This window comes from Xenopus laevis, chromosome 4S (assembly GCF_017654675.1).
Source record: "Xenopus laevis strain J_2021 chromosome 4S, Xenopus_laevis_v10.1, whole genome shotgun sequence".
In the NCBI taxonomy this organism is placed as follows: Eukaryota; Metazoa; Chordata; class Amphibia; order Anura; family Pipidae; genus Xenopus; species Xenopus laevis.
The window spans coordinates 109,634,530-109,658,481 of NC_054378.1; the positions used below are offsets into that span (position 1 = coordinate 109,634,530).

Consider the following 23,952-nt stretch of genomic DNA (forward strand, 5'->3'; position numbering starts at 1 on the left):
CTTTGCCAAAACGGCGCAAAATTTGCGAAACTGCGATGGTGTCTCGTTTTTGACCATCCATTTTTTTTTGACGCCGGCAAATTTTTGCGTCAGTTTCGCAAATGTATTCACGGGAATTCACCTCGAATTCACGCCTGGCGAATAAATTCGCCCATCACTATTCACTGGCAAAAAACCTCAGAAATTTGCAGCAAAAAAAATGCTAATTACTATTTGTGGCTCCATGAAACATGTTGTGACGGTCAAAGAATAAATTTTGGTGCCGGGCACACTGGTAACTCACGTACAGATCAGACAAAAGTTTTGTAGATAAAAAATAGATACATTATTTATACAATCATCTCTTGCCTGACGTGTTTCGTGTCACAAAGGACACTCAATCATAGGCTTGAGCATTTACAAACATAGAACAGTATTTAAAGGCTGAGCCACCAATCAGAAAGGAGGAGGAGGCGAAAGGGAAAAGAGACCACACATGACACACATGGCACACATGACAAATCTAGTCCAGATTTAAAGGATTTAAAGGCATCACGTGTCTAATTACAAAAAACAAATGTCGAAGACAAAAAGTGCATAAAAAACACACAAAAATGTAAATAAAAACAAAGGTCATAGTTAAAGGTGATGGTGTAAAAAGTTTTAGAAATTTATCCAGTAGAATATTCGTATATGGATCAATGAATAAATAGTCTAAAAATTGTTTTTTGTTTTTTATTTGTAACCTCTCTCATTGATATAAGTATATGAAAATCCAAGGAGTGGAAATTTGAAATATAAATATTTGCATATATATAAAATAGATGTATAAATAAATATCTTGTTATAAATATTTAAACATAGATGAATAAATATGAGAAAGTATATAGATGTAAAGATATATAATATATATAGTGAATAAAGTACCCCCTCTTGTAAAATGAGTTATATATTATAAATTACCGAGGAGTTTCATGACCATATAAAAACACAAGGCCGAAGGCAGAGGTAACTTCTAATATCCTCATAATTTGCAACTGGGGGTACTTTATTTATTATAATACACAAGTTTCAGTCATGTGACAGAAATGACATCAGAACTCACCGTTTATAACTGATGACATCAGAACTCACCGTTTATATAGTGAATAAAGTACCCCCTCTTGTAAAATATAAGGATATTATAAGTTACCGAGGAGTTTCATGACCATATAAAAACACGAGGCCGAAGGCTGAGTGTTTTTATACAGGTCATGGAACTCCGAGGTAACTTCTAATATCCTCATATTTTACAACTGGGGGTACTTTATTTATTATAATACACAAATTTTAGTGAGTCATGTGACAGAAATGACATCAGAACTCACCATTTATAACTGATGACATCACTACTCACCGTTTATAAGGATATAATTTACAGGATATTCATGGCTTTTGTGTATTATATAGTGAATAAAGTACCCCCTCTTGTAAAATATAACGATATTATAAGTTACCGAGGAGTTTCATGACCATATAAAAACACGAGGCCGAAGGCCGAGTGTTTTTATACAGGTCAGGAAACTCCGAGGTAACTTCTAATATCCTCATATTTTACAACTGGGGGTACTTTATTTATTATAATACACACATTTCAGCAAGACATGTGACAGAAATGACATCAGAACTCACCGTTTATAACTGATGACATCAGAACTCACCGTTTATAAGGATATAATTTACAAGATATTCATGGCTTTTGTGTATTATAAGGATAAATTGACAGTGACGGTCAGTGCCACCTCCATAGAGGCAATGGATAATGAAGCAAAGAAAATACATTGTTTTTCTCATCATGGTTATTTAAATATTAAGACCACAGGTGAAAAAAAGTGTTTTAACCAATGTCGGGCAGCCGTTGTTTATTCAAAAAGCTTGTACAATCAGGAAAAAATGACCCCATGTGGAATTCCTTTTGAGCAGCTAAGGAACAGTAAGGCGACTCTTTTATTTTCAGATTTGTGGTATTGATCTACTGTCTCTACAAGGTTCAGTTGTTTCAATAATGGAAGTTATTAACAGGCAAAGAAGACAATGGGTTGCAGACAATAAGAACTGGGATTATTAAACCAGGTTTTGTCCAAGATATATTGTATGGTGGCATAGAATGAGCTGGAAGAACAGTATCGTGACTTTAGCCTCTGAAAGTGTCAGTGTTTCTTTGAACTCAGTTCTTTCAAATTAAATTGTTTCTCTTGAGGCCAATACAATAGCCGAGGCTTTACCCAAGATGCAATTTAGAAAGAAGGAGGAAAAAGTACCCCGCTTAATTAAGCAGGGTACTTTTTTCTCCTTCTTTCTAAATTGCAACTTAATTACTACTGATTTAGGTCAGACCTCTGCGTTAATCTAGGGATAAAAATCTGTATTATTGTACAAGGGAATCACTGGTGTGTTTGGGCTTTACCCAAGATATAGTTCTTTTCATATTGGGATAGCTTGACGGTATCATGAAATATAGTTGGACAGAGATCATGAGAGACCATGCTCAGATCTGTTGTTGACTGTGGCAGATATATTTAATGCTAGCATCTTATATTATATCTCTTTATAATACACAAAAGCCATGAATATCCTGTAAATTATATCCTTATAAATGGTGAGTTCTGATGTCATCAGTTATAAACGGTGAGTTCTGATGTCATTTCTGTCACATGACTCACCGAAACTTGTGTATTATAATAAATAAAGTACCCCCAGTTGTAAAATATGAGGATATTAGAAGTTACCTCGGAGTTTCCTGACCTGTATAAAAACACTCGGCCTTCGGCCTCGTGTTTTTATATGGTCATGAAACTCCTCGGTAACTTATAATATCCTTATATTTTACAAAAGGGGGTACTTTATTCACTATATTATGCTAATACTCTGTAGAAGAAGGCACAATGGCATCCTGTACTCAACACCTGCCACATAGACCAGGATTTAAAGGGGTGGTTAACTTTTATGTTAACATTTAGTATGTTATAGAATGGATCATTCTAAGCAACTTTTCAATTGGCCTTCATGTTGTTTTTTTTTTTTATAGTTTTTTAATTATTTTCCTTCTTTCTTTCCAGCTTTTGAATGGGGGTCACTGACCCCATCTAAATAACAAATGCTCTGTAAGTCTACACATTTATTGTTATTGTTACTTTATGTTTATGCAAACTGTAGAGCTGCTGGATTAAAAGCTAAATAACTCAAAAAACCTTAAATAATAAAAAATTAAAGCCATTTGCAAATTGTCTCAGAATATAATTCTCTACATCATATGTCAGTTATATGTTACACATCTTTCTACTCATATTATGTTCTCATATTCAAATCATGGTTGCTAGGGACATTTGGACCCTAGCAACCATATTGCTGAAATTGCAAACTGTAGAGCTGCTGGATAAAAAGCTAAATAACTCAAAAAACCTTAAATAATAAAAAATCAAAGCCATTTGCAAATTGTCTCAGAATATAATTCTTTACATCATATGTGCACAAACCACGTTTAAAGGGATACTGTCATGGGAAAAAAAAATTCAAAATGAATCAGTTAATAGTGCTGCTCCAGAATTCTGTACTGAAATCCATTTCTCAAAAGAGCAAACAGTTTTTTTTTATATTCAATTTTGAAATCTGACATGGGGCTAGACATATTGTCAATTTCCCAGCTGCCCCAAGTCATGTGACTTGTGCTCTGATAAACTTCAATCACTCTTTACTGCTGTACTGCAAGTTGGAGTGATATCACCCCCTCCCTTTTCCCCCCAGCAGCAACTGATTCATTTTCAAAAAATTTTTTTCCCATGACAGTATCCCTTTAAGTACAGAGGACTCCCCAGCACCTTAAGTGTTCTGAATAACACACAAACAAGGCACTTTCCAGGGATTCCCATGTGTTGCCCACCCTTGCTGCTTACAGAGAGAGAGAGAGAGAGAGAGAGAGAGAGAGAGAGAGAGAGGCTCAAGTCTTTGTGCTCCATTCTCTGACTGCAAAGAGCTGCACCTCAGGGCACAATAAGCAAATTGCATTGGGTCAAGATGTAGAAAGCAAACAAACAAAAAAAAATACACAATTCTTTTATGCCAAGCAACTATTTGTGTTGGTTTGTTTTTAAAACAGTGGTACACATAAGAGGGAACAGCTTGAATTTGTAGGGATATAATCTCATAGGAACTGCAGAAGTTCCAGGACATCATGGAGAATGAGATCAATATAAATCGTGCACAGTCTCAAAGTCTATAAATATATCTGTTTGCATCTGTCAAGGGACTGCTGAAATAGAACAATGTTCCTGCAGTTTCTAAACTGGTATACAGCAAATTATTTGCATAAAAATAAGAGGAACGTACTCCAAAAGTTCTGCAAAGAGATTGTGGATGCTACAAGTGCAGGTCTTGTAAATATTCCTGTTCTAGGGTTGCAGCTCTTACAGTATTATTATACCAACTTGACACACACAAAAAAGAGGCAACAATACTATGCTTCTTCCATATGTTAAATGTAGTGATGAGCACATTTTTGCCAGGCGTGGATTCACGGCGAAATTCTGTACTTTGCCGTATGCAAATTTTTTGCATGAAACTGTGGCAAAAATCCGTCAAATTTTTTTTTTGCTGTGACAAAAAAATCGCCAAGACAAAATTGTCCATGAGCCAAAAAAGTCTCCAAAAGAAATATAGGCCCACTACCTTTAAAGGAGAACTAAACCTCCTTTTAGCCAAAAGTCCCAACTGGTCCCCTGCACAGTTTTAACCCTGAATTGTGTCCCCTCTAGAAATACATGACCACACAGCGGAGCTCACAGGCGCCCAGTAGCGTAACTAGAGGAGGGCGGCCCTGGTGCGTGACGCGCATTTTCAGTGGCACGCGGGCTGCCGGGGGGCCCTGAGGGGGTCCGCCACTGCAGGCGCCATCTTCTGGTGCTTCAGTGATCTTCGGGTTCCTTCGGCACTTTCCGTTACTTTCAGAGTATGCACAGTTGCCGCAAACCGGAAGATTGCTCCAAATGCGCATGCGACCAATACTGCACTCACATTATGAAGAATACCGAATGTTTGTTTGTAAAATCATTTTGACGCCTATCGACTTCAATGTGTTTCACAATTTTTTCTCCATTTCGCAGTTTCACAGATTTTTTGGCGAAGCAAAACAGGACAGAATTACTCAGCACCAGTTAAATGGGATGACTATAGAAGGGAAGCCTTAATGAATGGGACATTCACTGTGGCACGGGCTCACAGCAAAATGTATCACAACTAGGGATAATTCATGCTTATAATTAGGAAAAATCATATAATTTCAAAGCCACATATCTCTGGGAATCCAGAGATACAATAATCCCCAACTGATGTGCTTTTGTGAAATCGCACTACTGCAAGATTTTAATTGGCCAAACAAAATAAATATTGAAAGAAAAAGAGACAATATACAAACAAGTGACAGGTTATAACCTAGCTATTGGGCAAGCCAACAAGACAAGTATTTACTGTATCATACATACAATACCCAATACAAAAACCAATACAGATCCATTTCCCTTATGTTTAAATGTAGTTCGGTGCACAAGCTCCAACATGAGGTGGCTCATTGTGACCTTTATTACATCTTCCATTTGCATTGGCAACGGTTAAGTGACAATTTTCTCCATTTATTTGGAGCTGCTGGATCCATTCCTTGTAATATTTTAGCAATTCAAAGACGAATTAATCTGTATCATGTAAAAACGTGTTCAAATTAAAGGGACGGTATCGTATTTTACTATAATACATTTTGAGCTGATTACTGTCAAGGGCTGATTTAGGGCAGAGACACACGCTCAGATTTGGGGAGATTTAGTCGCCCCAGAGAAGAGGCGATTTTTCGCCAGGTGACTAAATCTCCCCGAATCTGAGCATGTGTCTCTGCACTTAGGGATACAAAATATATTAAATGCAGGTGCCTTCTTAAATGAATTAAAATTGAATGCAACATAGAGTTGTGAGTAAATAATGTTGTTGCCTTGTATACCAATGCTAAAGGAAGAGTCACGATTACCTTGGCATATCTGGTGGGGGCTTTAATGGAGCAAACTAGTGGCTGAGGATAATGGAATTAAAGTCTAAGGGAAAGACAACATCAACTAAGGTATATTGTTGAACTGTAAAATATTTTACCATGAACTCTATCTGTTTTCAACATACAAATAAGATGAGAAATTCTGAGTATGTTTACTGCAACTGAGGTGTAAATAGGCTGTGTAATGAGTTGTGGTTCATCAATAACTTCATAGAACTTAGCACTGCTATGATGCAGTGGGTGAATAATGTAGTATTGCACATTTGCCATCATTTAGGAGTAATAGAACATAGGTAGTGTTCAGATGAGCAGATAAATGTATCCTACCCATGGTCTCTCTCAACAAACAACATTAATGAGCGGTACACTCAAACAAAAGGAGCTCCAAGTGTCTCTTACTTTCTTTGTACATGGAGAGTTGTTAGCTTCTTTGTGATGGTGTCAAAGTTTAGTTAAAGAGATTCCAGCTTTTATTATAATATATACACAGCCATTGTAAGGTATGACACGTAACCTTTGCCGAGTGTTCATAAAGAAGATTGGTTTGGTAAAAAAAGTTACCATTTAGCAACTGGCTACCTTTTCCAGCAAGAACAGATTGCCATGGAGGAATGGCCTTGTATCCTTCCAATACTTGTAGAATTTAAGACAAGGTACAATAAACTATTCTGATAGATCATAAGAAATGGGTGTCCTAAGTACCAAAGCACTATGGGAATGCTTGATCATAACAGCAACAAATGTGCTGAGAAGTATGACCTCCTATGAAGAACAGTCTGTTGCTGCTGGTTTTATAGAACAATGCTTGACTAAAAGAAAAGAGTTTATAAATCAGGGCATTTCCTATAAAGCTGCTGAGCTATATTAAATTAGTCAAGAGTAACCAAGTAGTAACCAAGAGTAGCCAGATTTTTGTTCATGCTACCTTTAACTAAAGAACTGCCTTTATTGCTAAAAGCTGTCTCTGGGCAGTAAATGGAAGTGATTTCGCTCAAGAGGGCTGCCATAAGCAGTTAAAGAAAAGTAAAGAAATAAATCATCTTGAAAGTGCAAAACCAACCTGGTTCCTTTGGGAATTGGTTATTACCCAACAGGTGTGCTCTGACTTTATTCTAACTGCTAATGTTCTTGATGCCCTACTAGATATTTCCTTTTTGCCTCTTGGAAAAATTCTCTAGCTGTTCTTGGAGGACATTGTCCTTTCTTTGTTGGCGCCTGGGGAGCCATATTTTCCCAACTCGGGTTGGTTAAATGACAGAAGCTCAGAAGGGAGCGATGAGATTGAAAGGTCACCTTGTACCTTGCGTGCAGACCAGTAGCGGATCAGAGTGCAAGGACGGTCAATAATTAGGGGACATTACTCTAAAGCATTAATAACGACAGCAGAAAATAATATTCATTTCCGCCAACATTTTTTTTTAACATGAGCCTAAAAGATTCAAAAGTATAGTAGCTTTAGAATGCTGATGCTCACAATGACTAAAGGTGGAACTGGGAAACTGAATATTTTATTAGATCCATATTTAGTGTAGTTACCTGGCAACTTAGTTCCAGCCTCCCAATGGCTAGAAACATTTTTAAGACATTTACTGACCCCATCATACAAATGTCTCCTCTCTTTACCTACAGTAAAGTTAATATTGGAGATTCATAAATTAAAAATGAACACAGCATTGCACCAGAGTGTATATGCCTTTTTTTTTTAATTTAAAATTGTTGTTTTTAGTATTGATATGGGAAGCACCAAGATGGCAGAAAGGATGATATCCAGTTTGGAATTAAAGAAAGTCACGGTTTTAATTGACAAATACGAATGTCAACAAATAACACCGCAACATAGATTATAAATCCACTCTTGGCTGTTACTGACTGTTCCAGATACCAGGTAAATAGTAATATATTATATTTATTTATATAGCATCACAAGTATATGCAGGACTTTACATGGGGCAAATACAAACAGGGCTAAAGTATGCATATATAACTTAGACCAGGGGTCTGCAAACTTTTTTACCCCTGAGCCACATTCAAAAGTAAACGGAGTTCCTGGGGGGATCCAAATAGGGCTGTGATTGGCTATTGGTAACCCCTACATGGACTGGTAGCCTACAGGTGGTTTTGTTTGGCAGTACACCTGGTTTTCATGCAACCAAAACTTGCCTCCAAATCTGGAATAAAAAAAAAAACACCTTCTTTGAGGCCACTGGGAGCAACATGTTGATCCTGAGCCAGGGCCGCCATCAGGGGGGGACAGGGGGGGACAAGCGTACCGGGCCCGGGCATGAAGGGGGGCCCGGCAGCGCTGCATTTTTTTGAAGATCCGGGCCCCCCTTACGAGCGCCCGAGCCGTACGTCTTGCCTCTTCAGTGCCGAATGCGGAAGTGCCGAAAAGCCGAAGCCGATGCGACGAAAAGACCCGAGTCACGGAAAAAGCCGAAGTCCCGAAGTCACGAAGCGCCGAAAAGACCCGAAGTCACGAAAACAGCCGAAGCCGAAGTCCTGAAGCAGCGCAAAGACCCGAAGTCACGAAAACAGCCGAAGCCGAAGTCCTGAAGCGGTGAAAAGACCCGAAGTCACGAAAGGAGGCGAAGTTGAAGTACTGAAGCCATGAGTTCAATTCTACTGAACACCAGTTTGTGTTTTTTTTTTTTTTAATCCCCTGGCCACCAATGTATTATTTTAATATTCTATAGGCCCCTGCCACCAATCTTTTTTTTAAAACTTTTGTTTTTGGGGCCCCAATTTTTTTTTTAACTCGTAAGGGGCCCCTTGCCACCATTGTTTTTTTTGGGGGTTTTTTTTTTTAAAAAAAAATTAATTTTCTTTTTGGTGGCCCCAAATTTTTTTAACTTGTAAGGGGGCCCCTGCCACCAGTTTTTGTTTTTTTTTCAAAAAAAAATTATTTTTTTTCTCCAAATTTTTTTTTTGGGGCCCCAATTTGTTTTTAACTTATAAGGGGGCCCCTGCCGCCAATGTTTTTTTTTTTTTTCAAAAAATTTTTTATTTTTTTTCAAATTTTTTTTTGGGGCCCCAATTTGTTTTTAACTTATAAGGGGGCCCCTGCCGCCAATGTTTTTTTTTTTTTCAAAAAAAAATTAATTTTTTTTCAAATTTTTTTTTGGGGCCCCAATTTGTTTTTAACTTAGAAGGGGGCCCCTGCCACCAATGTTTGTTTATTTTTTAGTTTTTTTTACATTTTTTTTGTTGGGGCCCCAAGTTTTTTTTAACAGGGGGCCCCTGCCACCAATGTTTTTTATAAAAAAAAAAATTTAATTTTTTTTTTTTTGGGGCCCCAATTTTTTTTTATAAGGGGGCCCTGACCATCAATAGCTTTTTACAACTTGTGTGGGGGGGGGGGTTACTTTTTTAGCGCTGATGTCTGTGTGGTCTTTTAACTGCGATGTGGGCGGGATATGGGGCGGAGCTTGGTCGTCAGTGTGGGCGGGGCCCAGGGGGCCCCAAAAATTTTGTTGTACGGGGCCCCGTGATTTCTAATGGCGGCCCTGTCCTGAGCCATTGGTTGGGGAGTAATTACTTAGGCAGTATAAATACATTAGTACTGAGTCTTAATAAAGAGTTTTAATAAGATACTGTACCTTCCACAAAGAGTTTACAATCTATGAAATAAATGGTGGGATTATGTAACAGTCAGGAATCGAATGATAGCAGCAGAGTTCGATACAGTTATGGATGTTATTGTATCTGTTTGCACTTATTATATCGTTTTTTTTAAAGAAGCACCATTATATTTAAAGATAAAATCATCCTGATTATTAAGAATATTTTATTTTACTCAAATAGATGCAGATTATTCTACAAAGAGAGATTTTTTCATCTGCAGTTATTTATATGTATGTATGTATGTATGAGCTTTGTCCTTTTTTCCTTTGAATCTCTGTACCGCTTTCTCTGCTCCAGTCAAATGGAATGTTTGTAGACTTCAATGAAAGTGCGTCCCCAGTGGCCCAAATTAACATGAAAACTGGTAGAACTGTTGCTCGCCTTTGCTGAGTAACTTTTGAACTGCACATCAAAGAACCGATGGCGGAGCAGCTCATTAAGAAGCAGCTGGTGTGTTTGTGCTGAATGCAATGAATGTCCCTGAATGTATATTAACTTGAGCAACAAAGGTGCCGTGAAGCAGGTGCATTTCTCCCGCAGCTCGCCAAAAATACTCATGACTTGTCTAATAGAGAAGGGTAATTGCCTAAAATGTTTGGACAATCCTCCTATTCCTGGCATATACTGTATGCTCTGCTTTTCCTGTGCAAGCCGTACATTGATATCTACTGAGATTCTTCTATTTTTTTCCAAAGCATTTCATGTCTAGAGATATCTATCTCCATGACTTCAAAGAGATGATGAGCCAGTCCAGCTATTTGAAGGCCTTATTTAATTTTATTTAAATATACCAAGACTAGATAGTTGTCTCCCTGTTGAGATGGACCTAGTGGGTGGGTCTCTCTTTACCATTTAAATATAAGAATGTTTAGAAATTTGCTTTGGCTGCTTGTGTTTCTTTTGTCTGTAGAGTTCATGGAGTAAGTTTGACTCAAAGGACTGAGTGGGAAGGAATGGATGGATTTTGTATTTCAGAACCATTTCTAAATATACTAGGTACTGTATGGAAATTACATTTAAGAATCTGTCATCCAGAAACATGAGTATGCAATCTCCCTTGAGGCCCTAGTCTTGGACTTAATAGGGTTCCATGTACTTGATGATAGCTAACATAGCCATGGCCATGACAAAACAGTCCTAAAGGGGTCCCATGGAGGGAGCCTGGGAAACACAGAAGAATGACTGGGGCTATAATTTAGGGATGAATAGGACCTACATTGAATGTTGGTGGAGTTGAAGCATTGTGGGAGTTATAGTGGCAGAGCAGTAATTTTCAAAGGGAGGGGGTTAGAAGCCTTTAAAGAATAGGGGGTCTTGGGGTCAGAAGTATGTGGTACTTCCCTTCCAGGGCCAGAACCAGGTGTAGGCAGAGCAGGCACCTGCCTAGGGTGCAATCATGTGGGGGGTGCACTTATAAGGGGATTTTTCTTCTTTTTTTTAAACCCTGGTTTGCTTGGCCTTAAATAGTTTTTCAATTTTATAAACCGCCTGTTCCAACCCACTCTTGCCAGTGATTTGTACTCCCCACCTCCCTCTTGGCAGCTGCTGGCACAGATACATATTGGTGGGCAATATCGGGACTGCTGCTTGCACAGGTAAACAGATGATTAGGGGCAATATGATGGATTGTTGGCTGCTGCTGGCACATGTACATATATGGGGGCAATATGGTGGATTTTTGGCTCCTGCTGGAAAAAGTACATATTTGGGGGCAATGTTGTGGATGTTTTGGCTGCTGCTGGCACAGGTAAATATTGGGGCAATATGAGGGATTGGCTGCTGCTGGCTCAGGTACATGGGGCAAAGGTACACAGATGTTTGGGGCAATATGATGGATTTGTGGCTCCTGCTGGCACAGGTACGAATTAGAAGCAATATGACTGATTTTTTTGGCTGCCGCTGGCATAGGTACAGATTGGGTGTAACAATATGATGGATGTTTTGTCTTATGCTGGCTCAGATACAGATTGGGGGCATGGGGGCAATCTGAGGGATTGGCACAGGTACAAATGGGGGCAATATGATAGATGTTGGCACAGATGCAGGGGGCTATATAAATGGTAAGGTGGGAAATGGTAATGCAGGACCGGGTGGGGGGTGCTGATTGAAGCCCTTGCCTAGGGTGCCAAAATACCTTGGCCCGGCCCTGTTTCCTCCTGCCCTTTGAAAAGAGATTTTTGATTAAGTGATTTTATGTAGGAGCTTTGCTGAAAATGGGAACATTAAGGATAAATGTGTGTGTAGGGGTGTGAGACACAGGTCTGGGGTTAGGGCTTAGCAAGTAGTTTCAGTGTCCAGGTAGGCTGGAGATGTCAGGAGGCTGAAACTTATTCTCAGGCTTGGCACATGGTGTAATCTAAGAATATTAAGTTTTGTAAAATCTACATTATGTTTTACTACTGTATGTGCAGCCTTCTGGTGCTAATAGATATTCATTGATACTATACCAAAGTTGTCATATACTGCTTTTGATTTAAGGGTATTTATGTAAATGATGTATGTTTATTATCAAAGCAAGTTGCAGCCTTTCCACCCAGTTCAGATGTAAGTGTGAGTAATTGGGGTTACTGGCTATGGAATTAGTAACAAAGTCAAGGTAATTTTAGTAGCTGTAAAGCATAGTGCTCCCTAACTGTATTCCAAATAACAGATTCTATATTCTATATTTTTCTTATGAACTACACTCGTTGCCAGGATCCTCAATCAGTCTTCTTGATCTTGATGGATTTCTTCTTTAGCAGCAGTGGCTACACACATGATGCTTTCACTGCATTTCTAACACATTTTTCATCTGTTGGAGGATGGAAGAGGCACCCAATTATTTGCCAAATGGAGTATGCACATGGTGACGGAGGACTGGTGCTCAACACATGATGTATCTGTGTGCTGAGCTCTGTGTGTTTGTCCCATAGACTGATAAGGTTGTTGGATTTGCACCCACCTGTGCTTGGCTGATGGATGTACAGCATGATGAAGAGTGACCGGAAGATGAGTGCAGTGGAAATCATAATGTGGTTGTAGGTTTGCACCATTGCCTCCTACAGGGTTTGCAACTCACTTTAAGGAGGACTTTAATTATGCATTAAGGGGATGCTCAAAGTAGCATTTTTTTCAATTAATCAAAAACTTGTGAATTTGAATTATGCTCTGAAAAGCCTGTACCTGTGATATTTATTAAGAGCAAAAAATATGCACAGCTTGAATGTAAAACTTCGGCATTTAAAAACTGTTGAGTTCAAGCAGAAGCCAATGGGAGCCGTCTATGGCAATGTTAAGGCCTTTTTCTTCTTTCAAATTTGTCGACCCGTTGAAAATGATAGAGAGAAATATTTCCACTATTCAATTTTTTTCTGCAAATTTGTTATGTTTGGATATTTTAATAAATACAAAAGCGTTCACATTTTCTAAAAGTATAGTTTGTTGAACTAGGAAAAAACTCTAATATTACACAAACTCATTTGTGCTTCCTCAACCCAACAAGTTTTCCCACTGTAAACAGCTCAACCAGCTGCTAAGTTGATAGACTAACAATTAATTCATTTACTTTACAGCATACAGACCCATAAGAGGCAATATCTGGTCAAAAACAAGGCACTTGTTTCACTTTGTATCTAGTATCCCCAATAGTGATGGGCGACTTTATTTGCCAGGCGAATTTGCGCGATTCACCGCCAGCGAATAAATTAGCGAAACGCCCGCAAAATTCGCGGCAAAAATTCGGTGGCGTCAAAAAAATGGGCGCCGGCGTAAAAAAAAAAACGGGTGCCGCCATCAAAAACGGGCGCCGGCGTAAAAAACGAGACGCTGGCGCCGTTTTGCAAATTTTTCACTGTTTTGTGAATTTTTCGGCGAATCAAAACAGCGCAAATTGGCCCATCACAAATCCCCAATCCAACACCCAGATGAATGCATTGAAGGGGGAGGCATGGCAAGAACACATAGAATAGATTTTCAAAGTCAATGAGGTCTCAGAGTTCAAGACCATTCCAGCAGCCAAGGGTTAAAGCCTGTGTAATTTTCCTACTGGGAGACTTACAGACTTCATTCATCAGATAAACACAACAAGCCTATTAGATGCAGCTTCCCACAGAGAAACAATGAGCAGACCAGATGTGCAGCCTATAAATCTGGGGCACTCGATAAATGACACAGAGAGCAGAGCCTGATACAGCTGTGCCATGGGGAGGGTCAGGCCTATGACCTCAGCTTTTAATGTCCATTTTGCCTCCTACAGAGCCAAGCAAGCTGTAGCCTTCCAGATAACATTGGCAGGCCCAGGTTTTGCCTGTAGGTGCTCCAAGGTCAGCACCATCCACCACCCACATGCCTGGAGGCACCCGTGCCCCTGCCCTGCTCAGGATCACATGTATGCAGGGGACGGGATGCACAGGCAGCTATCCTTCACCACCCCCAACCAGTTGCAGAGGGGTTAGGAAACACAGAGACCTGCGCTCCTAGACCCCAGAATTCCCCACATGCAGATGGTCAGTGTGAGTAACACCCTAGGCCGGGCCCTTGTGGCCTTGTCACAAATCTGGGTCTGACAATTGGAAGTTTAGGAGTTGCAGCTCAGCAGCATCAGGAGGGATGTAGGCTGGACATTTCTGGTGTATTCCATTTGCACCACATTAATATACAGTACCTATTTCTTTCTACAGTAACAGAGGCAGAAGTTTAACTTACTTCAGTCACACATAGCAACTGGTTAGCAGTTGCGTCATCCTGTACCGTAGAATTACGAACAAATGCCTTTGATTGCTTACTATGGCCAAGGCAAATGTTCATCCATGTTTCTGCACAGTCTACATAGTAACATAGTAAGTTAGGTTGAAAAAAAGACACACAACTATAAAGTTCAACCTTTTAACTCTATTTTAACCTGCCTAACTGCCAGTTGATCCAAAGGAGAGGAGAAAAAACCCCATCTGAAGCCTCTCCAATTTGCCTCAGAGGTGGAAACAATTCCTTCCTGACTCCAAAATGGCAATTGGTCTAGTCCCTGGATCAACTTGTACTATGAGCTATCTCCCATAACCCTGTATTCCCTCACTTGCTAAACACCGTCCAACCCCTTCTTAAAGCTATCTAATGTATCAGCCTGTACAACTGATTCAGGGAGAGAATTCCACATCTTCACATGCCTCACATGAATTAGTGATATCTGGGTGGCCATCAAAATTGCGCAACTCCTAATAAATTATAAGCTTTTTGCGGCAGTGACCTCATCCAAACTCTATATTGAAAACTCTAAGCTCTTAAGCATAGATGCATCTCTTTTTACTGTTTAATTTAATAAAACTATACACCTGTTTGTGTTTACACCTTGTAAACACTATGTACAATTGTGGTGCTATATAAATAAATAAATACATACATATAACTCATGAGCTCACTCACAGGTCAGGCGGGATCAGGGTGCAATGAGTGAGTTACATCCACAACAGAGACATCAACCAACCCTATGTCATAAGGGTCATAATGATCCAGTTCTGGACTTGTTTTTAAACAAGTACAAACCAAAATATTGCATGGAATATCACAGAAAGCCAAAATGTACATAGAGCATATGAGATTTACACATTAGGCCTGTTAACTCTGGTTATTAAGCTTTTATTAAGGCAACGTCAATTATTACCTAGTACCCCTGTCTAAACTGATGTCAGTGCAGATTAATTGCTAATTCACTATAACATTTGCCATATCCTTTTTTACAGGAGTGTGGTGCTGTGAGTGTTGTAACAATTGGTTGGGTCCTGTCTTCTATTGTTTGGGCCCAAAATGACAGCAAACCTCCTTGGTTGCAATAATGCTCTTTATGCTTATCCATCTGAACTTTGCAGGCCTGTAGAATTCTCACAAATAGGCTTTATATGTCTTATGCCATTATGTTCTGTTGGTTTTACATGGTCTAATGAGCAGGGCACTCTTTACCTCTTGTATAAGTCAGCATATGTATGTACAGGTATGGGATTCATTATCCGGAAACCCATTTTCCAGAAAATTCCAAATTAGGGAAAGGCCAACTACGATAGACTCCATATTATCCAAATAATCCAAATTTTAAAATAATGCCCTTCCTTTTTCTCTGTAATGATAAAACAGTAGCTTGTACTTGATCCAAACTAAGATATAATTAATCCTTATTGGAAGCAAAACCAGTCTATTTCTAGTAGACTTAAAGGGCATGTAAAGGCAAAAAAATAAAATCCCATTTTTACTTTCTTTAATGAAAAAGAAATCTATCTAAAATATACTTTGATTAAAAAATGTGTACCGTTTTTATAAGAAACCTGACTGTATGAAAAACAATTTAACCGCACTCCGTTCGGCAAATCTTTTTGTCCCGCTTTCTATTTCCAAAATGTTGAGAGGTATGCAAGTAGAAAACATGTAGAAAGAATGCCCTTATACCTTTACTGATCACTAGAAGTTAAATAAAGCCCTACTTTACTGTTTTAGTAAAATTGTGGCAATCTTACCACAAAATAATGATAGTTTTGTCAGCAGCAGTTAATCAGAAGGGGGCAATATTTCCAAAATAACCAAGAATTCCGAGTACTAAAATGAGCTTTTCTCTCTAAGGCACTTAGGATTAATAAACATTATTTTTATTAGCTGACTTTCATTTTGTCCTTCTCTAATCATAAGGGACTTCTAGTGCATGTTCTTAATATGAGAAACCTGACTTGCACTGAGTCGCCTGTGTAATTTCACATGTTCTGAAATAGGTCTCATTGGAGTTTGCTCTGTAGGCCTGCATTAACTACTCGTGATACACTTCATCTTCTAGTAGCAGCTGTAACGTTCTGTTCACACAAGAGGCTCTTTGCTATTTGCACCCTTTTCAGTATCTGGCTAGTGGGGGCAGCTGAGTCAACCAGTAGTCATATCCGATGCCTTTGGGTAGCTGCTAGTGATGGGCGAATTTATTCGCCAGGCGCGAATTTGCGGCGAATTTGCGCGATTCACCGCCAGCGAATAAATTCGCGAAAATTCGCGGCAAAAATTCGCCGGCGTCAAAAAATTTTTTTTCCAAAAACTGGACGCCGGCGTCAAAAGCGAGACGCCGGCGCCGTTTCGCGAATTTTTCGCCCATCACTAGTAGCTGCGTACAGCAAAAATCCAGTGGAGAAGTTTTCTGTGTCAACATAGATGCTTGAACTGAGAAATTACTTGACCATTTCTTAACCCATGTTCCATTAGCTGCAGAAAGCCCAGAAGGAGCAGGAGGTGGACATCATGCTTAGGGCTGCTCATATACACAAAGTCTTAAAGGAGAACCAAACCCTTTATATTCAAATCCCCTACCCTATTACCCTACATAGACCCCTCCCTGCTCCCCCCCCAGCCTAGGTGTTACCCTCGGTAAATGCCCCTAACTCTTTACTTACCCCTCGTTGCAGATTCAGTGCATCAGAGTTCATGGGCGCCACTTTCTTCTCTTCGGTAATCTTCGTGAAATAAGCGTTGTATCGGCTCAGTTGGAGCAGTCTGCCGGTTTTTTAACAAATGCACATGTGCCGAAAGTTATGGAAATTGCTGAATTGCCGGAAGAAGCCTTAAGATTACTGAAGAGAAGAAGATGGCGCCTGTGATCTCTGATGCGCTGCAATGAGGGATAAGTAAAGAGTTATGAGCATTTACCGAGGGTAACACCTAGGCTGGGGGGGGGAGCAGGGAGGTGGGTCTATGTAGGGTAGTGGGTTAGGGATTTGAATATAAAGTGTTTGGTTCTCCTGTGTATATGAGCAGCTCTAACCATCATGTCCACCTCCTGCTCCTTCTGGGCTTTCTGCAGCTAATGGCACATGGGTTAAGAAATGGTCATGTAATTTCTCAGCCCGAACATCTATGCTGACGCAGAAAACATCTTCACTGGATTTTTGCTGTGCGTAGCTACCCAAAGGCATCGGAAATGACTACTGGTTGACTCAGCTGCCCCCACTAGCCAGTGGCTGAACAGGGTGGGTCTATGTAGGGTAGGGGGTAGGGGATTTTAATAAAAAGGGTTTGGGTCTCCCTTAATGTGCAAATATAATATGGATCCTGACTCATGAGTCAGATAATGATCAGGCTTGGAGGAAACCTCTATCAGTCGATGATGGCTTTAGCTGGTAGATTTGGTCTACAGTTGACCTCACAGTCCTCCCATGCAATTTTAAATGAGAGATGAATTCATGAATAAGATGGATTTTGTCCACCACAGTGGTAGCAAAATTAGCTGTAGCTTTTTTATCAACCTGGCCATCAAGGCCAGCTTAACTCAATGTATGGGGAAATGAATAAACTCAGCTTACCATTCTGATTAATAAGAGGCTTGCATCTTTTGTCTGCCCCAACTCCCAGCATCATGCAGCAACAACCAGCCAGGAATCACTGAGTACAGATCCTTGATCTTCGCTAATGACCTACATTTATGAAGCAATCTCATTATATTTTATAAGAGTATCCCTTTTGTTCCCATTTTAATCTTTTCTTTTAATGAAACTGATAGAACTCCCTTCGTCAGCCTTAATTTCCTGTTATTTTGAATTAATTGATGAAATAGATACTGCTGTGCATTGTAGAAATACTCCGAAATAATGAATGACTAGAATGTGATTTCTCATTGGGTTTTTTTTTGCAAATCAATTACTGTTGACTGTGTGCACCCTTCGAGATGAGAAAAGAAACCACTGATGCGTTTAGAATCGTTGTTGCGTCAGTGCAAACGTAAAAATTTAAATCTGTGGAACAGGTTATATCTCTGTGCACTTGTGAGTGGCCTAGTTTGATTAAAGTGAGATGTTTTCAAAGTACTAGTAGAGCTCTTTCCTTGGAACAGTAATCCTCCTTCTGCATGACTCACACCATCTTTCCTTCTCTTGATTTGCTCTGCTCTGTTCCTGCCAAACTTTTTCTCTCCCCCTTCCTTTCTCTCATTCTCACATCCTTCTCTTTCCCTACTCTGGGAGAATTGTATGTAGGTGAGGAGGGAGAAAGAGACTATGTAGAACAGGAATCAGTAGGTCCATGATTTGTTATTAATGCGGCAGATTTATCAAGGGTCGAATTTCGAAGTAAAAAATACTTCGAAATTTGACAATCGAATTAAAATACTTAGAATTCAAAAATCGAATTTGAACTTTTTTCATCGAATTTTGGTATCCTGTGGTCGAGGTAAAATTGTTCGAATCGAATATTTCGAACGATTTCTGCAAACGATTGAACAAATTTACTTAGACTACAAAAAACTTAGAAAAATGCATTAGAAGGTCCCCATAGGCTAACATAGCACTTCGGCAGGTTTAATTTGGCGAACTATTGAAGTCGAAGTTTTTTTAAAGAGACAGTACTTCGATTATCGAATATTTGAACTATTTTACTTCGAATCGAATTCGATGTAAATTCAAAGTTGTAGTATCTTATTCGATGGTCGAAATATCCAAAAAATTACTTTGAATTTAGAATTTTTTAACTTCGAAAATTCCCTCGAATTCACTTCGACCCTTGATAAATCTGCCCCTAAATGTTTTTAATTGTGGTTCATTTTAAACAAGCATGGTTTTAAACCAAATATCAAAGTTATACGATGAGGCACACCTATAAATACACAGAATGGAAAATAAGATCTAGTTTTTAATTGGTGATGTCACCTTAACAATTTACTAGATTACTAACGAGTAAAAGGAGAAAAAAGTAAATGAAACCAAAACCAACAACCTAACTCAGTGAATTTTTAGCAAGATTCTCAGTTGTTACAATCATACAACAAGGAATGAAAACTACATTTTATGGACACATCAGATTAACCACTATAAGGTAAATTATAACCATAACAAGTCCAGAGTATGTGGTTTGAAGCTAGAATCAATTTGGTCCCAGAATATTGAGTTTCAGCAGAGTTGATTTAAAATGGACTGTATATCTGATCATGACTTGTTGTTTCATCTTAAATTCTACAGCACTTCCATTGCTGACCCTAAAAGGCTTGTTTTGGGGTATCAGGAGTTACCCTACACTACCTTTGACAAATCACAAGGCCCAGGTTACAAAAGCTGATCTTTTATTTGTGAGTTCAAATAATCACACACCTTTCCACATTAAAGTATGAGAGTTGAGTCTTATTCAGCAGTGCCAAATTATAATAAGATGTAGATTTCTGGCTTGGCTTTATCAGCCTTATCCTGTAAATGAAACATACTGTAAACTCTTGTTTTACTCAGCGTGAAAGCCTTAAACTACGTCTAGTGTTTTCTAAATGAAAAGTTAAGCAGAATAAAGTGTTTTAGTAGGCCAAATTGTGGCTGGCTGTGAGTAATGGAAGCTGAAGTCCTAGAACAGCTTAATGAGGCTCATATTGGTTACCCATTGGTGCAGAACAATAGAGCTTTTCTTGGGAAGTGAGCATCAATGCTTATGGCACATGCATCATTTCGGGATTCTTTGAGCTCGGAAGAAATGCTTAAAACACCTCTAAATTGGCCACAATGATATCAGTGTAAAATGGCATGAAAATACTAGCATAGACAATTTTTTTTGCTTGAAAACATGCTTGCGGGTGTTTTCCCCCATTCCCGTCAACATCAATTATAGGAGATTGCATGATAAAACCGTGACAGGCAAATTCCCATGTATATACCATATATATATATATACACTATATATATTACAACAATTACTCTAGCCTCTGATGAATTATCAGTTGTATGATATTTTATGCAATGGATGAAGGAAGTAACTTTCATTTGTACAACTTACCAAGTAGTAACCTACTCAGTAATAAACAGGCGAGTGAAAGCCAAAATGGTATGAAACCCATGTTTGTACGTGCTTCAAGATACTTGTGGACATTGCAACAGGCTATTAAAAAAAGAAATGTGTATTCTAAGTTGTTATCTTTTAGTTGTATAACCCTAATATATTTACACAGCCCTTTACAGAGATTGTCTATCATTCAAGCCAGGGGAGCTTACAGGCTTAGGTTTCTTTTATATTCACACAACGCAGTTGGGTCAGTTTCATCAGGAGCCAATTAACCTACCTGCATGTTTGAAACACAGGATGAAACCCATAGAGATCTATTTACTACATGAACTACAACCTCCAAAATCCTTTGACAGCAGACCTATTTCACTAATGTTAAACCATTGTTTTTCTCTACAGATCCCTCAGATTAGTTATGGCTCAACAGCTCCAGAACTCAGTGATGACCGTCGCTATGACTTCTTCTCTAGAGTGGTACCTCCAGACTCCTTCCAGGCTCAAGCCATGGTGGACATCGTGAAGGCAATGGGATGGAATTATGTATCAACGCTGGCATCTGAAGGAAGCTATGGGGAGAAAGGCGTGGAATCCTTTATGCAAATATCCAGGGAGGCAGGTAAGGACCTTTTGCCAGTTCCCCAATGATTATGCGTTCACTGTTGGTTATTTTGAATAAAGGTACAGAATATGGTCATTCGGGTTTGGTTTTGTGAATTACAACTGGTATTTTTATTTAAAAATTATTCAATAGCCCTTGGTCATTCAAGTCAAGTTTGAGATCTGATTTTGCCATGCCTTTATATAAATACCCACCCCTTGTGGCATAATCCTCCAAGAGTAGATAGAGGGAACATTCACATTATGTCCACGGACTTTGTCTTTGGACAAAGTACAGATGATACAATGTTATTTTATGTATTATTTCTGTATATGTATATGAATTTATATATATTATAATTGTTTGCTGTTTTTAAGGATGTCCATCAGGACAGCCATCAAGGAAGTGAGGATACTGTTGTAGGGTTCTCCATTACGCCTGTTGCCTTGGATATTTGAAATTGTTCGGTTGGTCACATTTAATACATTTAATACATAAAGAGTGTCTCAGGAGGCATAGTGGGATTACTATTTGAAATTGTGTTGACTGTCCAGCGGCTGTTATAGTTGGAAGGTGACATTTTTCACTCTTGTTCCTATCCTCTTTTTTGGCTGGGACCCCTTCCTCTTTATCTCCTGTCCTAGAAAATGGCATATTCTTTCCTATAAAAAATAATCTATGTGGATTACATATGAACAGCTGTTGAACTACAACTACTTGTATCCCTCCAACAGCCTTGGATGGGATGATGGACATTGTAGTCTTAAAGATGCCCGTGCTTGGTTGGTTCAAATGCTTTCCCATCCCTTTCACTCAGCAAACCCTCATTTGTTTCCCGAGCACAAGGTATCCATTTAATCAGAGGCATAAATCGAACCCAAGTGGCTCCATAAAAATTACTACATCTTGAAGTCTTGGACAGTTGGTTATTGGTTGATTTGCAGCTTGGAAACAGAATGCCGCCTTAGCCGAACATATCCGTATCTCACCAGTAATAACCAATCTGCTTCAACCTTTTCCCCTACAAATCTCTCCCATGGCTTAGCTCTGTAACAGGCGCTTCTCTGGCAACGCCATTTACGGATGGCTGTTTGTAATAAAAATGTAAAATCTTTCTTCACAGTTTTACTTGTGGAAAACAGCAAGAATTTTAGTGATTTTACAGCTTTGACCTATGAGTAGTCATAGAAACAAGGATCTGATTTAATGTTCTGCGTTCAACTATCCTTTATCTGTATTTCACCAGGGCACTAAAAGATGCAGATAAGTTGCGGGATGTATAAATTTCTCTGCCCTGAAATCAAACGCAATAAGAAGTCCAAATCAAAGTCAAACTGTAATGAAAAAAAGTTTTTTTAATAATAAATAATATTCATAAATGTAATTAATAAAAGTTATTAAAGTAGCCACAAATTTGATTTTTTTTTTAAAAAAAATTTCCACCTGATTATATTTATGTCTCTTCATAGATGTCCATATTTTGACTATTGCATGTGTGACACTTGCTCATAGAAAATATCCAGGTGATGATTTAGACTAGAGCCATGTTATCTAGTTATCTAGTGACACTAGATTTAAAAAAAAGCAGGTTCAATTGAAAATTCTGACCTTTAGTTTGCATAAAGAGAACTGTATTTTAGCATGGAGTAAGCATATCATACATCATCAATGGTTCATTTATTAGACTGTGAATAGAGCAAAAATTGGCACAACACAGCCTTTTTTCCCTGCATGAACACTAGGGGGCGATCTTGCACTTCTGCCCTCGGTCTTAGTAAGTGACCACCATTGTCTCATGAAAGTCATATAAAGAATCATATCAAGCTATTTTTAGGCCCTGGTGGCCATTCAAGCACAGGATACACAATAGATAACAGATAAATTCTAAAGAATCCCATTGTATACCATAGAGCTTATCTGTTATCGGCTGTGTATCCTGTGCCTTTGACTTCTACAGGATTGCAACAGGTTGGAGATGGAGTATTTTCGGGATCGGGCTTTGAGCAGCCTTGGGGTATAGTAAATCTCGAAAAAATTCAAGGTTTTTTTCCCTCTAAGTATTCGTGCTTTCCAGTGAAAAAATCTCAAATGTTTCAAGTTTTTTTCTTTCAAACGTTAATATATAACCCCTATGTGTTCATTACTTTCATGTTTTGGTGTTACTGTTCTTTTAACGGGGGTCATTTATAAACATTGGTCATATATGCACCTGGACAGTAACCGATGACAGTCAATCACATGATTGCTTTTATGATAGCTGGTTGATAGTGATGGGCGAATTTATTCGCCAGGCGCGAATTTGCGGCGAATTTGCGCGATTCGCCGCCAGCGAATAAATTTGCGAAACGCCCGCGAAAATTCACGGTAAAAACGGGCGCCGGCGTCAAAAACGAGACGCTGGCGCCGTTTCGCGAATTTCGCGCGAAATTCACGAATTTTTCGGCGAAGCCAAACGGCGCAAATTCGCCCATCACTACTGGTTGACAAACGCTAACCACTGATTCGTTGCTATGGGTTACTACCCAGGTACAAATTTGCCCCAATGTGTTCACTGCATTAAGTGCAAGAAAATGTAAGAACATGCTTAATGTTGGGTTTTGTGTTTGCTCAGCATTGTGCTTAGCACTGCCTCAATTTTAAAAACGCAGGCATATTTGGCGATAACCCAAATCCACCCAATGCCCTATTATGTTCAACTTTACCCCCAGTCCACACCTCACACAGTCAATTGATATCCCCGTAATTCTGGTCTGCGATTTAAGAATGTAGTGCCATAATAGGAACTTTTAAAGGGTATTTAAAGGGGCTTTGGATGGGAATTCACTACCCGTTGTTAGGTTCTACTTATTAGTTTCCTGGGTGTTTATTCTTCTTGAATCCTGCTTGTTCTTCCTGATATTGATATTGACCTTTGCCTGCTTGCTGACTATTCTGAACT

At 39.0% G+C, this 23,952-nt stretch overlaps 1 protein-coding gene across 1 annotated transcript in view; it reads left to right on the forward strand.

Moving 5' to 3' along the window:
• The window catches only part of grm7.S (glutamate receptor, metabotropic 7 S homeolog), a 314,575-nt gene that overhangs the window by 102,535 nt on the left and 188,088 nt on the right, over positions 1–23,952 (forward strand). The window contains exon 2 of the mRNA XM_018261347.2: positions 20,816–21,032. Coding sequence (XP_018116836.2) covers positions 20,816–21,032 — 217 coding nt within the window. The remainder of the gene's footprint in view (positions 1–20,815; positions 21,033–23,952) is intronic.